Source organism: Erithacus rubecula, assembly GCF_903797595.1.
Source record: "Erithacus rubecula genome assembly, chromosome: 13".
Classification (NCBI taxonomy): Eukaryota; Metazoa; Chordata; class Aves; order Passeriformes; family Muscicapidae; genus Erithacus; species Erithacus rubecula.
The window spans coordinates 12,003,546-12,019,464 of NC_136665.1; the positions used below are offsets into that span (position 1 = coordinate 12,003,546).

Here is a 15,919-nt window from a genome sequence, read left to right on the forward strand (position 1 = left end):
GGATAAGCGGCCCCACATCCCTCCCGCCGGGCTCGCCCCAGCACGGCACGGCACGGCCGGGCCCCGCACTTACCGGGCGGGCAGGCGGGCGGCGAGAGCGGCGCCCCGAGCACCTCCTGCGCGCCGGAACCGCCGGGCCCGGTGCGTCACCTCCGCCGGGCGGGGCGGGGCCGGGCCGGGCCACGGCGCTGCGGCGGGGGGGAGCGGCTGAACCACTGCGGGCGGGCGGGGGGAAGCGGCCCCGCGCCGGGCTTGACCGGTGACAACACCCAGTGGCCGCGGCGGGAGCGGCCTCTCGCACCGCCGCGGTCCCGGCCCGCCCCGCGCCCGCCTCCCGGCGTGCCCCGCACTGGGCTAAAGGTCGCGGCGCGGAGGGGGCGGCATTGGCTCGGCAGGGACGCAGCGCCCCGATCCCGGTCCCGGTCTCGGTCCCGCTTCTCACCCGCCGCCGCCACCATGGCGAAGCAGCCCCAGCCCATCAGCCCCTTGAAGAACTTCTTCGCTGGCGGTTTCGGAGGCGTCTGCCTGGTCTTCGTGGGACACCCGCTGGACACCATCAAGGTGAGGTGGCGCGGGGCACCCGGGGACGAGGGGGGCGGCCGGTGCTCGGTGCGGTCCGGGACACCGGGGAGTGGACTACAGCTCCCGGCAGGAACTGCGCGGGAGCGCTGCGGGTCCCGGTGGGCGCTATGGCAGAACTACAACTCCCGGCAGGCACTGCGCGTGAGGCGGAGCTTCCTGCACGCGCCGTGGGAAGGCTGAGCTGGACCTCTGCGGTGCCCTAGGGCGCCCCCTGGCGGCGCGGCGGCCGAGCGGCGCGCAGTCCCGGTTTAAGTGAAAAACCGGGAAAAGAGCGCCGGGGTTCCCCATGTTGGGAGGAGTTGGGAGCTGGGATGCGCCCGCCAGCCCCGTCCCGCGGGGAGTGACCAGGGAGCCAGGAGTGACCCTATGGGGTCCAGGGAGCGGAGGTCCTCTTCCCGACGTCATCCCAACCCTAATTAGTTAAATACATTAACCACTCATTACATTATAATTCAACCTCTTCTCTTCTGCAAAGAGCTAAAATGATGTCAGTGTTTCTATCGATATCTTCAGGTCCAGTCATAAAACATACTCCATAACAGCCAGATGTGTTCTGTCAATCAAAGTTTAGATATATTTAGTAAAATAATGTTTTCTCTCTCTCTCTTACTAGGTCAGACTGCAAACTCAGCCTAAGCCACAGCCTGGCCAGGCCCCACTCTATTCTGGCACCTTTGACTGCTTCAGAAAGACTCTTGTTGGAGAGGTACTGTGACACCTGCCAGATATATCAGTTGTTTCTGTATATTGTAGGAATGGAATCCTGTGCCCCCCAGAGACCACACAATTCCTGGCTTATTGGTTAAATTGATTCTAATCAACATTTTTAAGCAGATTACAAAGCTTGGAGAATATTTAGCATACACATGCTCCAGGTACATGTATCTTTGTTTTGCTGAGAAATGTTTTTGGTTCAAAATAACATGATATTAATGTCTGAAGTTATAGACTGGAGTGAATGTTGGCAGTTGTTTTTTGGCCTTGTAGTTAGTGAAATTTTGCTGGTATTTGGAGTCATCTCTGGAAATTCTAAAATGGGTAATGCCTTTTGTTGATACAAGCAGTACTTTTACTTTCTTCTATAAAGTGTAATGCCACCTATGAGAAAGCAGAGGATCTTTAGTTTATAGATTTTTTTCCTTTTCTTTTTTTGAGAGCAGAGTGTCAATTATAGTAGTTGTTCAACCTTCTCCTGAACCATCATGACCATATAATTGAGCTAGTCTGTTTTGTTTTTAGAAAGGCACATAGCCTTGATTTAAAGTCTTTAATTGACAGGGAGTCCAGTTTTTGGCTTTTTAAGTTTTCTTTGCAGCTATTTACTATTTGGAAATAATGGCTGTGAAGCCCAACTGTTTATCTGCTTGCCTGAAATCTCTATTCTAACCGTTGGATCTTGTTAGGTAACTCCCTGTTGAATGAAAGACCTGCCTCAAATCTGAAATCTACTTCCATTGTGGTATTAACAGGTTGTTATATAACCAAAGCAAATCTTGTTTCTCTGGTCTCTCCCACAAAGGACTGGAATGCTGTGCCAGCTCTGAATCCCTGGCAGTTTTTAACACCCCTGCTGCAGCACGGACGTCAGAGCTGAGCCATAATAATAGCCTTGTGATGGGGAGTTCAAAGGCAGTGCTGCTTCTCTATCTGCTCCTACTCCTACTCAATACTCATCCTTTTTGTAAGGAAAACTATTCAACCTCTCTGCCAAGGCCTTTTGCTTCCCAGTGCTCATGGGGAGGTTGAGCAGCAGGGGCTGATCTCTCAGCCACCTGCAGTTTCATGGCAGAGCCAACTGTGCCTGTAAGGCTTGAGCATGTACTGGGATGCACTGGTTTATTTGGGCAGGGGGAAAAAAAGGGTGCAGAGACCTGCAGATATTTAACTTATGTGTCTAGCCTTTATCTAGGAAGATAACTCTCCTTTTTATTGGAAAAAGTTCAATTTAAAGGCAAGAGAAATTAAATAAATACAGCTGCTGTGGTCTGCGTTAGAACTTTTTCATTTGTGTAGTCTATGAAAGGAAATATCAGGAATGCATAAAACATCAGGAATGTGATGTGTGGGGAAAAAGTTTGGATTTAGGGTAGGAAACTAAAAATAATTTGCTCTTGAAACTGTTGCAAAGTGAATTCATGTGGGCAGTGAAGGAATTCAGGTTGCCCTCCCTGGCTCTTCCTTTAGTTAGAGTGAATTAGTTCCAGCAGGTTTGGTGTCAGGGTTATACACTACTGCATTTGACAAGTTACCAATAAAACACAGTGCATTTCTGTGTGTTGCTGACAGTATTGTCTCTTGACATAAGCTATTTATTCAGGTGGCTTTTAACTTCACTTCATGATTTTTGAGATGGACGTGCGGGTGATGTGTATTGTTATAGAAGGGCATCAGTACTGCCAGTGTTTCCCAGGAAGGATAACTTTCCTCTGCAGCAGTCCCTGAGCCTCAGATAAACATGGATAACTCTAAATGAACCCCTTTATTTCTCTGATCAATTTAACTGTCAGATGAAGCCTATCCTGGATTGTTGCCTTTCTCAGCAAGTTGAAGTGTGTGCAAAGTTTATGACAAACAAAGTAACTCCTGTCATAATGTTTCTTGCAGGGAGTCCGAGGCTTATACAGAGGAATGGCAGCTCCTATCATTGGAGTGACACCCATGTTTGCTGTGTGCTTCTTTGGATTTGGCTTGGGAAAAAGACTCCAGCAGAGAAAACCTGATGATGTTTTGACGTGAGTTCCTGGTTAATCAGATGGTTGGGAAAGGCATCCTGAGGCTCTTGCTGCATTGTCACACTTTGAGTTGTGGTGTAAATTTGTGTCTTCTCCTAGGTTATAAATACAGCTCTGAAAAATAAAACACTCATGTTTTAATGCTTCTGGAAGCGTGGGACTGATAGCTAAAAACAGACACTGTGTGGGCAGGTGCGATGCAATTCCCTTTCTACGCAAGAAGGAGCCCTTAAGGAACAATTCTGGTTTAGATGAGTACAGTGAAGTTATATAATGACTGCCTGCCAACAGTCTGGCTATTAACAGAAACTGTGGGACCAATAAATTCATGGTCAAGCAGTCTTGACAACATTCACAGCCTTGATTCTCTTTTCCCTGTTAGTTATGAGTTTTCTTGTGTCCCTTCATTAGGATATGAAAACAGCCATACAAATGTTTGATAATTATATTTATGAGAAGCCCTCCTCTCAGGCATGTCTGACCTTCAGAAACAGCAGTAGGAAGCTGAGAAGGCTTGGTGGGGCTTTCTACAAGCCAACCTGTGCATGAAGAAAGCTCCTCACCCATAAAATACTCCTATAATGTGTTTGCCAAACTGTGATTTACAGCTCTACAGGGACTGGGCTGTAGCTTAGCAACATTTTATCCCATTGTTTGTGTGCTAGGTAGGAGCTCTGTCAGAAAGCATGAGTCCATCATGTGGAGCCAGCTGTGATGGGGTGTTTTGGTTTCTGTTGGAGCCTTGCCTACACAGGGCTGGTGTGAGCATACCACACGAGCCACTGCCAACACAGCTCCCATTGCTCAGAGAGAGGCAGTGCTCAGGTGCTGGGAAACTGCTCACTTCCCCTCTGTTATACCATGGCAGTGTCTTCTTGCAGGCAAGACTGAAGGGAAAGGCCAGGGGAACAGTAGGGACTGGACAACAAGTGCACCATGAACTTACTCCTGGCAGCTGATCAGCTCAGTGCCTTGTGTTTTATACACATGGTACCAACAGGAAGTTTTAAGGAGCAAACTGGAGCAGGACAGCATAGTTTTTTGAGTCTTTATTAGGATTCCTTTCAAGCAGAGCAGTGGAAAAGAGCAAATAGTGTATGTACTGTCTCTGTGCTTAGCTGTGCTGTGGGTGCAGACCTGACACAGTCAAAGTGCAGTGCACTTGGGACATGAGACCTAAAAATAAAGGTCAGACTCCTAGTGCTGTGGTTATGGGTCTAGGGGCAGGCTGGTTGGTTGTATTTCCCCATGCTGATTTTGAAGGGATGTTGTGAAGGAAGAAGATGGAGAGAAACCTGAGGAGCCTATCCTGCTTTTTCTGGGGCTGAATAATCTTAAGGTGAGCTAAAAACCTCAAAACTTAGTTTGAGCAAATAGGAAGTGCATGTGGAGTGGTGAGGGAGGTCTGAATGGTCTGGAAGATATAATGGGAATTTGAGTAGAGAAAGGTGTAAGAATTGGAATAGAATGCCATCTCTTGGGCAAGTGGAGAGAAGCAGAAGATGTGGAATTTGATTAAATTGAGATGCTGGGTCATCTTACTAGGGGAGGTAGCAGGAGTCTGGATGTAAAGATAGTTTTGTGATGGAGAAACTCAGCTTGTTTAAGGGATTTTTGTCATGGAGACTTTGCCACGTGAAAGCAGGTGCAGAATGTTTGGGATAATGGCAGGTTGGTAAGACAGACTGGACTTTGGCAGAGACTGAAGGAGTGAGAGGTTATGGCAAGGAGGCTTCTGGCAGCACACAGGGGTATGTGTGGAATCTGGGGTCACTGTGAAGAGTATGGAAGACTGGAGGAGGAAGAGACTGTTGGGAATGAAAATGAATGGGGAATGCTATAGCAAAAAATGCAAGTAGAAGGAGTATTAGCAAATAGAATGAATGTGAAGAGCTGAGTTGGGGTTGCTGTAGGAACCAGTCTGTTGAGTCCTAGAGATCCTAAATTTTTACCTCTGCATTGACAAGGCACTTGTGCACTGATGAAAGCAGTGGATGCATTTCAAGTTCCACTGCCATGTTCATGTGGAACAGCATCATCTGTGATGCAGGGGTTTTTCTGCCCTTCATTTCCTGTGTGCTGTGTTGTGTTAGGGTCTTTTCTGTTTCCTTGGGGCAGATATCCTCAGCTGTTTGCTGCTGGCATGTTGTCAGGAGTGTTCACAACAGTAATCATGGCTCCAGGAGAAAGAATCAAGTGCCTTTTACAGGTAAGGCATTGGATGGTGGTGATGGGAATTTAATTTTAGAGGTCTTGTATTTCCATAGCAGGAATTTCTTTGATTAGTTCATTTATTCTGTTCTGGTTTTTGACAGGACTGAGACAACTGTCATTTAATGCATCTGTGTCATGAAGAAGCATTTTAAACCAACTCACCATGACAGTATAAATACACACAGCATTAAGTGCTCTATTCATTTTACACAGCTCAAGTGTTATGCTATGGGACATTATATGAGGCATCCATGGATGCCTCAGTCCACTTCAAAATATGGAAAAGTCAATTTTTTTCTGAATGAAACTTTCCCTAAAAAAAAAAAAAAGGTGTAAAACCCTGTAGATCATGACACTCTTTGTGGTGTAAAAAAATTCTGTTACCTTGACAGTTCCCCATGCAGAGCTAAGGAATGCATTTCAAAAATGTTCTGACATTTGGGTGGCTGTGAGCTCTGCACCTCCTGCGGGGGTTTTCAAGTATTGTTGGAAAATGTAAACCTGAACAAATGAAATGCCATCTTGAGCAGGTGTGGGAAGTTCTACTTGTTTCAGACTGTGTTGAACTCTGTTAATAGGGTGATGGGTGGTCACATGTTAGTTCTGACAGACAGGATATTATCCTGGGAGCTTTTGTACACATACAGATGGTTTGAATTTCACTCAACTATTTGAAGATTACTTTTTGTCAGTGTGGAGTTACCTAAGTGACTCAAGTTCAAACTTGCACTGTGGAAAAATAAAGGAGAATCTGTCCTCTGCATGGAACAGTAAGCACAGGCTCAGCTTCAATGTGAGAGCTGCTTGGGGAAGTGAGGCAGAGGCTCTCTAGGCAGAAGTGTGTGCTCTTTCCTCTCTGGAAACACACGTGAGGCTTTCCAACCCTGGGCTGAACAATTCTGCATCATCCAGAAACCTTCACTGGTCAGCAACTGTGCCTTTAATCCTGCAGATCCAGGCAGCTACAGGTGAGACCAAGTACAGTGGCTCCCTGGACTGTGCCAAGCAGCTGTACCGCGAGGCCGGGATCCGCGGCGTGTACAAGGGAACGGTGCTGACCCTCATGAGAGGTAAGGGATGGGGCTGTGCCACCCCTGCTGGGGGACTGCAGCACAAGCCTGACACACTGCAGGAGATCCCACTGTCCCTTTAGCCAACTGGAGGGGCTGTGTTACCCATTTTCTTTTTTTTGTTTTTTTTTTGTTTTTTTTTTTTTTTTTCCAGTCTGCAGAGCTACTCCAGTGCCTCAAAGGGCCTGAGAAATAAACATGAGATTCTCAGTGAGTGAGGAAGAGATTAGATGACAAGGATCAGAGGGACAGAGTGATATAGGAATTAATTAAGATCTGAGAAGCCAAGAGGAATGAGAGACTTCAGGAGAGGAGCAGAGAGAACAAAGAGAAGAGAAAAATACAGAAGTGGGCTTCTTTTTTAAAAATTACTTTCTACTTTTTTTTTCTTTTGTTCTCTCCTTGAGAGAAGGATTGTGTCTGTCTGTGTTCCTGTATAGTACTGACTGCTTTAAAATATGTGGTGGCAGCAGTTATGCTTTCTACCCTTTAAGTCTGGGTTATTTTGGACTGGGATGCCATGACCCCTCTCTCAAATACAGCAACAACAACTAAGTTATTGTGCCAGACCCAGAATCCTTTACGTATTTAGTAATTCCCTTTTGAAAACTAAAATTTCTGTATTTTTGTTACTTCAGTTTAGGAATTTGTTCTATACTCTGCTTCTCACACAAGTGTAGCAGCCTGCAGTATAACTTTAGCAGTGTCCCTAGATAGGGGCTGGTTCTCCAATTTAGGTATGGGATAAGAATAGACTGTGGGAGTAGCTTAAAAAAACAAAACAAAACCCATCAATTGTAGAAAAATCCCCAAATAGAATCATTAGAACCACTAGTATGCAAAATTTATTAAGTTTCTGCACTGGTCTGATGTTTAATGTAATCAGGTTACAGTCTGGTTTGAAAGGCTGCTGACAGAAAAGTTATTTTCCCAGTTCTTGCCTTTAACACCTGTTCTCCATGGGAAAGTTCAGACTCCTCTGTCTAAGGCAGCAGAAGATTTTTATTTTGTTTGTAGAAGAGGTTCAGGAGAGGAATCTGTATGTACTTAGTGGTGTTGCTGGGCTGGCATGGGGCTGGAAGCCTCTGGGCTGCCTCTGGTTTCCCACTCCTCACAGCCTTTGTTTACCCACCAGACGTCCCAGCCAGTGGAATGTACTTCATGACGTACGAGTGGCTGAAGAACATTCTGACCCCTGAGGGAAAGAGGTCAGTCAAATCTCACAGTCATCACTTTCTGAATTTCCCAGACACTGCTGATTAATAGCCCCAGTTAGGGAGAGAGCAGTAGCATCAAAACAAAAATTTTAAAAAAAGAAAAATTGTTGCTCATCTAGTGAGTTGAGCTCTTTTGGTTTGGGGTTAACTGACAATTAAAATAATATTCTGAGTTTCTCTCAGATTCCAGTTTGGATCTTATTAGCCAAATAAGGAGTACTTAAAGTAGTTTCAACCTTGTATGTGCACAAACTTCAGGGGGGCTTTGCTGGATTTTTTGTGGGGGCTTGGGAGGTTGGTTGGTTGGTTTTGTTTTGTTTTGTTTTGTTTTGTTTTTCACCCCAGAGCGTGTATGTGTGTGTCTGCTGCTGAATAAAAAGATTTGAATCTTTAGGGTGGAGCTGGTCCATCTTGGAAAGGTTGCTCAGATTCTGCACTCTGTCTCTGCCTGCAGCATTGTGCTGCCTTCTGGCTGCCAGTCAGGCTGTCTTTTCAATTGTCACCTTAGTCAAAACAATGAGTTAGACTTTTTTTTTCCCTTTTAAAATATTTTTTTTCACTTTTTCCTCCCTCCCCACTCTGATCCTGCCACAGTGTGAGTGACCTCAGTGTGCCTAGGATCCTCTTTGCTGGGGGCCTGGCTGGGATCTTCAACTGGGCAGTTGCCATTCCACCAGATGTGCTGAAATCACGTTTCCAGACTGGTGAGTTGCACTCACAGCCACACTCAGTGTGCTGCTCCTGAGAATGGGCTGGGCAGTGATGGAAGATTCCAGCATGTCTTGAGTGCTGCTTGAGACAAGTGCATGAAAAACCCAAAGGTGTTCCCAGCATTCTAGTTGGTTTCCTCACAGATTTTTGGCACATTGGGCTGCACTGCTCTGTTTCTGTCTCCTTGATAATATAATGATCCTGATTTGAGGTACCTGATTTGAAACCTAAGCATAGAACTCATAATAATAGAATTGTCATAGCTGTTTTATTACAAATGTAATTCTTTTGAGAGGTTTTATTATTTCACTTCAGACATAGTTGTATAAATTGTAGCTTGTGCTATCTGTACTTTATAGTAACAAGGCATGACTTGCTGAGAACATTGCTTTTGGACTGGCAGCTCTGCTCTTTAATGTCTGTGGCCTAATTACAGTTAGGGTGGCCCCAGGCCTTGTGCTTCAGCAGAGTTTGACAGGTTTTTCGTTGGTTTCCCTGCCAGTCCTGTCAATGAATATTTTTGTTAAGGCTTCCCCATGTTCTCAACTCTGGACTGGACAGTGACCATTTTTCTTGAGTCACAAATCATGATAATCAGAGCAGGAAGCCTCTTTTTTTTTTTTTTTTTTTTTTTTTTTTTTTTTTTTTTTTTTTTTTTTTTTTTTCCCTCTGAGCAATGGCTGCTGTGGTTTTTGTTACCATACCGAGGGCTGAGAGGGAAACACATCACAGCTTTGATCCTGTTCCACTGAGCCAGTCCCCAGTGCTGCTGTGTGGATGATGTGGGTTCATGGTGGTTCTATTTAACTGGACTGATCTGTGGGTTACCACTTCAGAGGGCAGTATTTCCCAGTGCAGTGTCAGAAGAAGGACAAAATTGTTTTTTGAGTAGAGTAGCTTTTAAAAAACACCTCAGCATATCCACATAACATCAGCGTTAGAACATCCTGTGCTTTTCATTTGAAGTCTGTTGCTGTGCTTGGCTGGGGGATGTGATAGGATCATTTTCTTATTAACCAGCTTCATCAGTTTTTAAATCTGACATTCTTATCACCTAAGTGCAGCTCTTGGGAGAGCTGTGATCAGCAGTGCAAGTAACAGCTCAGACTTCCAACCCTGACAGAAGTCATTCTCCTTTCTTCCCTGATGTAAATTCTTTGGTCATGGTGAGCACCTAATTTCTATTCATTGAAACTTTACTGAGCTGTCTTTTGTTTGCTATAGCAGTGTGAACCTGTTGAAAATCCTGGGCTGCTACACATGGCACTGCCACACATCTGGACTAATGTGTTGTGCATCCCTTTCAGCTCCTGCAGGAAAATACCCAAATGGCTTTAGAGATGTGCTGAGGGAACTCATCAGAGAGGAAGGAGTTGCATCTCTGTACAAGGGGTTCACAGCTGTGATGATCAGAGCCTTTCCTGCTAACGCGGTGAGTACGGTGTGATGCCAGGTGGGTTTTGGGGACATTTGGGGACAGTGAGTGTTTGCAGTCTGGAGAAAACACAATTGTCTGTTTGCTCATGTGTCATTTCAGTGAGGTTCTTGTCACTGCATGTACTTTTGACTATTGGTGTCCAAATTCTAAAACTACTTTAATCTAGGAGCAACAAGTAAATCTTTCTTCAAAGCTTTGCATGAAAGCTCTTTATTGACTTTCTCTGATATTTTTATCTACTGGTTGTACATCCAATTGTAGAAGATGGAATAAGTTTGGACTCACTTTTCCCTCAATAAATAATGAGCCTGACAGAGCCAAAGTTCAGCCTTTGTGTGGAGTGACACAGTAGAATTCTTCCCTCTGGTTCAAGACTTTTTTTGTCCTCTTCCTTCTTCCATATAAACCACGTTAGGTGTTCATAGTGCAGCATTTCAAAGGCCTTGTTTGAAACAGATTTAGAGAATCCTTATTTGTTCTGTGGTCTCTTTTCCAGGCATGTTTTCTTGGTTTTGAAGTTGCCATGAAGTTTCTTAACTGGGTTGCACCTGGTCTATGAAGACTAGGAAGTCTGGAAATGAGAGAGAAGGAAGAGAGTGCAAGTCTGCCTCAAAGGAATAAATGAATGATCACTTAATGTTTCAGGAATGATTGTTTGCCTAATACCTTTTTGCCTTCCTCACATTCTTTAGGTGGTGCTATGTACCAATCAGAAAAGCAAGCTGTAGCTCTGACACAGAGTTGATGAGGAGTTAGAGGTGACAAATCTTCTGAGCCAACCACAGCAGTGACACTGCTACCACACAGCTGTCACTATCACGTGTGCTACTTTAAGTACTTCCTCATGGAAGAAGGGGGCACATCTTAAAATGTAATTCTTTATTAATGAAGAAACATGTAGCTATTAATGCTGGAAAACTTCCTTAAAATAATGTTTTGGCAGCATGTACTTAACTCTCAGGGAATAAGTCAGCAGCTGCACATGGTCGTGTCTGCAAGCAATGTCTGACAGTGTTCTCATCTCCTGTAGTTTTTCAGTTGTGGCTGTTTCTGTGTTAACACTGGTTTTAATCTCCTGTGCATATACAGCAGCAAACACAACTCAGCAGGGGTGGCCAGAGCTGTGTCTCAGTGGATTGAGGGGTGTTGCAGGAACCATATCAGGTTTTGCACACTGATCTTTTCTGTGGAACTAGGACACAAAATGCATTATGTTTAACATTTGTACTCAACTTTACTGAGGGAGCCAGTGGGGAAATGTGTTTGATTAACCTGAACTTTTCTCTCAAATCCTTTCTGTCCCACTGAAGAGAGCCCAAATGTGATTTCAAAATACAGCACAGCTCATAGCAATCTGTGATATATTTGATTCATCAAATATTGTGTCTTGGGATTCAATCCCTGACATTGATGTGAGAAAATTTAAGAGCACTTCCAAGAAATGAATTTCTCTGATACAAGGGGGGCACATGAAGAGGACACTGGCTCTGCAGTCTTGTCTAACTTTATTCTTTCTTCTGTTCCTTGGTTTTCTCTTACTATTATTAAACATAATCACATTTTCATTTGAGAAGTGACTAATACTGAGAAGCAGAAAGCAAATTTTAATTTCTTTTGGTTGTGATGCAGTGTTATTTGAACTCAATAAAACTAGGTGCTGCTTGGCTAGAATGTGTGCCTTGGTTCATTTACTTTTTGCATGGTTCATGCATGCTTAGTTTTGCAAAAGTTTTCCAGTTCTTAATTCTGAGATTGATTGGGAAATAAGCTGTGCTGTGCTGTCTTTGATTGCTAACCCATTGCCTTTTAGCTTTTCAATTTTGGACATGAGCTGTGGAAAGGAATATTCTGCACTTGGCATGTTTGTCAGACAAGTGCTTTTAGGGTGCTGCATTGTGGATGCAAATTTTTAACTATAAAGCAAAACACTAAATAACACATCTTGGAAGAATAGCACATACTATGTGGAAAGTACTTAGTTTGGTCTGTTGACCTGTACCATGAGAACACAGCCTTCACCTTGGCTTTCCACAGGCAGCCCTGAAAACTTCCCACTCTGTGCTGAGAAACCTTGAATTCTTTCCTTCCCATTTTTTTTCTGGGAAGACCAGAAGGGAACCTGCTTTTCTCAGAGTCCACCTCTGTTTTGCAGAGCAGGAGGGGTGGCTCCTGGAGTGGGGAAATCTGTCACATGGAGCTGCTTCTACATTCTGCTGCTGCTGGACCCACCCAGGGCCTCCCTGTTCCTCAGTGTCAGCAGTGGCTGCTGCTCCTCAGATGAATGCAATATTTACATGTGAACACTGAGTTACTCCTGGTTTGGGGAAGTGATTACAGCAGATAAACCTCTCAAGTGGTTTTAAATGCAGTTCTGGGTTTACTGAGGGTAGTTTCAAGCTAATCAGGTCTGCTCTGAGGGCTCAGTGCTGCCTCACCACAAAATGCTGCCCTGTGCTGCTTTGCTGGCTGCTCTGGCCTCCTCCTGATTTCCATACTAGGGCTGTGGTACCTAGAAGCAACTTCCAGCTTTAAGAAGTGTTATAAAGCTGAATTTTATTTTCAATTCTGTTTACGCACTCAGAAATACTGACACTTCTTGGGAGGGGCAGAAGTGAGTATTCTTTCATAAAATTCCAGACAGTGATGCTTGAAGCTGCCCATTCCAGCTGCCATGTCAACTGTATGCTGTTGACCTAAGCTCCCAGAAAGCTGGGAAGAGCTGAAGCAGAGGAAGGCTGAGATCCCCAAGGCTTGGTCCTGAGCTGTGCACTATGGTTAGTGCTCTCTCCCATCCCAGTCCTATCAATCCTAAGTATTGCAGGTGCAAAACATGAAATTCTTGAAGACCAAATCAGAGATGAGTAATGCTCCAGATTGAGCTGCTGGGTTTAAAAGCACAGCTCCTGCATTTGAGCAGAAGGAACCTGCTGTGTCTGTGTACTGGCCTCTGGCTTGGTGCTTAGCACTTTACCTTGGCTCTGCAGTCACCAGCTGAGCCCCTCCAGCCTGTGGCCTTAAGCAGTACTTGCTCTGGAAGACTGCAATATTCCCTTCACTCTCTCCTACTTCAGCTGTTACTAGTAGTTGTAGACTCTTTCTTCTGCCAAACTATCCCTTTTAACATTTTTTTTCTTAAACATTTCAGATCCTAACTTATCGTAATCATATTCTGTATTCTCCCCACTCTAAGGTTTTTGCAGAGCTTTGTGTTTTGCATGATAACATTCTGTTGTTTACCATGGTTGATTTCATTTGGTGCTTTTAGCTAAGTAAAATATGGCAGAAGACAATCACAAATGGGGGGCTGCTTTCCAACAGCAGTGGCAAGAGAAGAAGAGCTTTGCAAAGGCTCATCAGACACATCTGCTTGCTTATTCAAAAACTGAAACCCAGGCACATTGGAAATATTTAAAAAGCTGCTCATGCCTCTAAAGATTTTGCCATACAAAATTTGCCAATTCCTTGCCTCTAATATGTGCAGCCTCAGAAAGAGAAGGATTTTAACACAGGCATAATTTCTTATACCCTGAGGACTCTTTTACTTTCAGAGGCCTAGATTTGCATTCAAATGTTATTTTCTAATTGCCCACAGGTTCTTGTGGGAATTCAGGCAGTGTATGTGCAGTTTAAGGGCACACAGTAGCAGCTGGTACACTGGTGCCAGCTAGTGATAGCAATATTTTTCTATTCTTTATGCTCCTTGTGCTGATCACATCAGGGTTTGCTTTACCAAAATCAGTGCAGAGTGCCCCAGGACTGCTGTGCTGTACATCCTCCTGGCCCCTCTGCTTTGATGCAAGTGATTTTTCCAGTGGTGATTCAAGGTGTCTGGAAGTATTCCAGAAGTAATCCATGATAGATAAATCTTCTGTGCTTGCATTTCTCAGCCCATTGTGTGCAAGTGCCTTTTGTGCACACTCAGCATTGCTATAGTGACAGAAAGGTCCTTGGAACACTCCTGACAAGTCAGTCTTGATCAAATTTGTCTAATTATAGGAAGCTGCCTGTGGGACACACATTCAGTTTGGAAAAGGACATTGCAAGGTAGATCTTACAAATGGTGAGCAATGTCAAGAGGGTGCATTTACTCATATTTCTTACAGGTGAGATACAGTGATATACAATGAGGACATCAAGCAATATTTAAACAGAATGTAAAAAAAAAAAATATCACAGAAGAACAGTTCATCAAGATCTACTGAAATCTGATAGGGCTGCAAAGCCTTGGCACAGGATGTTCCTGAATTGCTGGATGATGGGATTTAGAGGGTGTGCTAGGGAAGGCATGACTAGTGTTTTATTTCTTGTGTTATTTCTGTAAGCATCTACTGCTGGACACTGTTGGGTAGAGGAACAGAGACAGGATTCAAATCTGATCTTCATCACTTTCGCTGGGGCTTTTACAAAATTATGGGCAAGCACTAATTAGTTCTATGGAGTCTACACAGAGGAGGGGGGGCTGGCCATGTACCTTCAAATAATAACGTACACTAGGACACAGCACCACCATAGCTTTACCTGTGCCCAATTGGCCTCTAATGGTTTCCATTTCTACAGTTTTCCATTGTTCTTCATATCTGCTGCCTCTTGGATAAGAGGATTCCTATATTAATGTTCTGGTTTTGCCCATGAGAGGCCAGCCTTGTGCACAGCCTGAGCAAAGTAGTTTTCACCACCACACAGTTCACAGGATGACAGAGCAGTTGAGGCTGGAAGGTATCTCTGGACACTGTCCAGTCCAGCTCTCCTGCTCAAACCAGAGCCCACTAGTACAGGACAGTGTTCAGTTGGGTTCTTACTGTCTCCAAGGATAGAAAGTCCACAGCTTCTTGGGGCAACCAGTTCCAGCTTCACAAAAAATACAAGTTCTCTTATGTCAAAGAGGAACTTTCTGTATTTCAGTGTCACCAGATACCACTGAGAAGAGCTTGGCTCCATCCAATCACAGATCCATACGCATCAGTAAGATTTTCATGAAGCCTCCTCCAGGCTGAACAATTCCATCTCTCCTGGTCTCCTGATACTGCAAATGCTCCAGTTCCCTCACCATCTCTGCAGGGCTCACTGGACTGTCCAGCATGTCAAGGCCTCTGCTGTACTGGGGAGCCCAGAACTGGACCCTGCACTGCAGCTGTGGCCTGGCCAGTGCTGAGAGCAGGGAGGGCTCATCTCCCCAGCCCTGGTGGCATTGCTTTTCCTAAAGCAGCCCAGCAGGCTGGTGCCCTTCTTTGCCACAAGGGTGTATTGGTGGCCCAATATCCTGCCATCCAATAATCCTGCTTCCAGTGTGTGACCACAGTGCTGGCCTGAAATGCCTGCTGAGTCAGTGGCCTGAAGCCATGCATGCTGTGGCACTGTGACAGTGGCACTGAGTGTGCTCTGCACCCAAGGCTTTCCATGGTGCTGCCCAGTTATCCCTGCTGAAAATAGATCTGGCTGCCCCAGCAGCTGCATCCCGGGGACTTTTGCTCCTGACTCAGATGATGGCAGGGAGATGCCTGCCTTGCAGCCGGGGGCTTCCCAGGAGGGTGGGTGTAGGATTGCTGGGATTCCTGCCTCTCTGCTCTCCAGGATGCCTTTGGGTGATTGGATCACGGGCAGCTGTGCCCATTCACAGCGCTGGGCTCTGGACGTGGCTCTGTCTAACCCCATTTTGCACCACACTTTGTCTTTCTGTCCAGCAGACCCTGCCCTGAGAAAACTCCCAGAGAAGGGGAGAAGCAGTCTGCCTGATGTTTGAAATGGAAAACCACTTCTAATTTAGGGAGATTTGTGTATAAAACTAAGGACATTTTCCATTACCTCAATGTATTAGAATAGCTCTGGAAGTATATCTCAAACCTGGTAAAAATGTAAACGTTAAGAAAACATTGGACTGGATTTTTACTAACATCTGTCTCTGAATTCAGACACCACTTTAAGATCAGACAGTTCAGTTTAAGCTCAGACAGATCT

General features: G+C 45.0%; 2 protein-coding genes across 3 annotated transcripts in view; one reads left to right on the forward strand and one right to left on the reverse strand.

Annotated features, from left to right (window-relative positions):
- The window catches only part of ARIH2 (ariadne RBR E3 ubiquitin protein ligase 2), a 33,224-nt gene extending 32,987 nt beyond the window's left edge, over window positions 1–237 (reverse strand). Inside the window, exon 1 of one of the 2 annotated variants that reach the window (XM_079317129.1) lies at window positions 74–237. The gene's annotated coding sequence lies outside the window, so the exon portion shown is untranslated. The remainder of the gene's footprint in view (window positions 1–73) is intronic. The other variant, XM_079317128.1, reaches the window with a different exon arrangement.
- Window positions 203–11,633, forward strand: SLC25A20 (solute carrier family 25 member 20). The gene is made up of 9 exons (XM_079317151.1): window positions 203–561; window positions 1,196–1,288; window positions 3,187–3,314; window positions 5,433–5,523; window positions 6,481–6,598; window positions 7,734–7,806; window positions 8,410–8,519; window positions 9,834–9,958; window positions 10,461–11,633. Exons 1-9 carry the CDS (start codon window positions 457–459, stop codon window positions 10,521–10,523), a joined length of 906 nt encoding a protein of 301 aa, XP_079173277.1. The 5' UTR covers window positions 203–456; the 3' UTR covers window positions 10,524–11,633.
- Window positions 11,634–15,919: the final 4,286 nt, after the last annotated feature.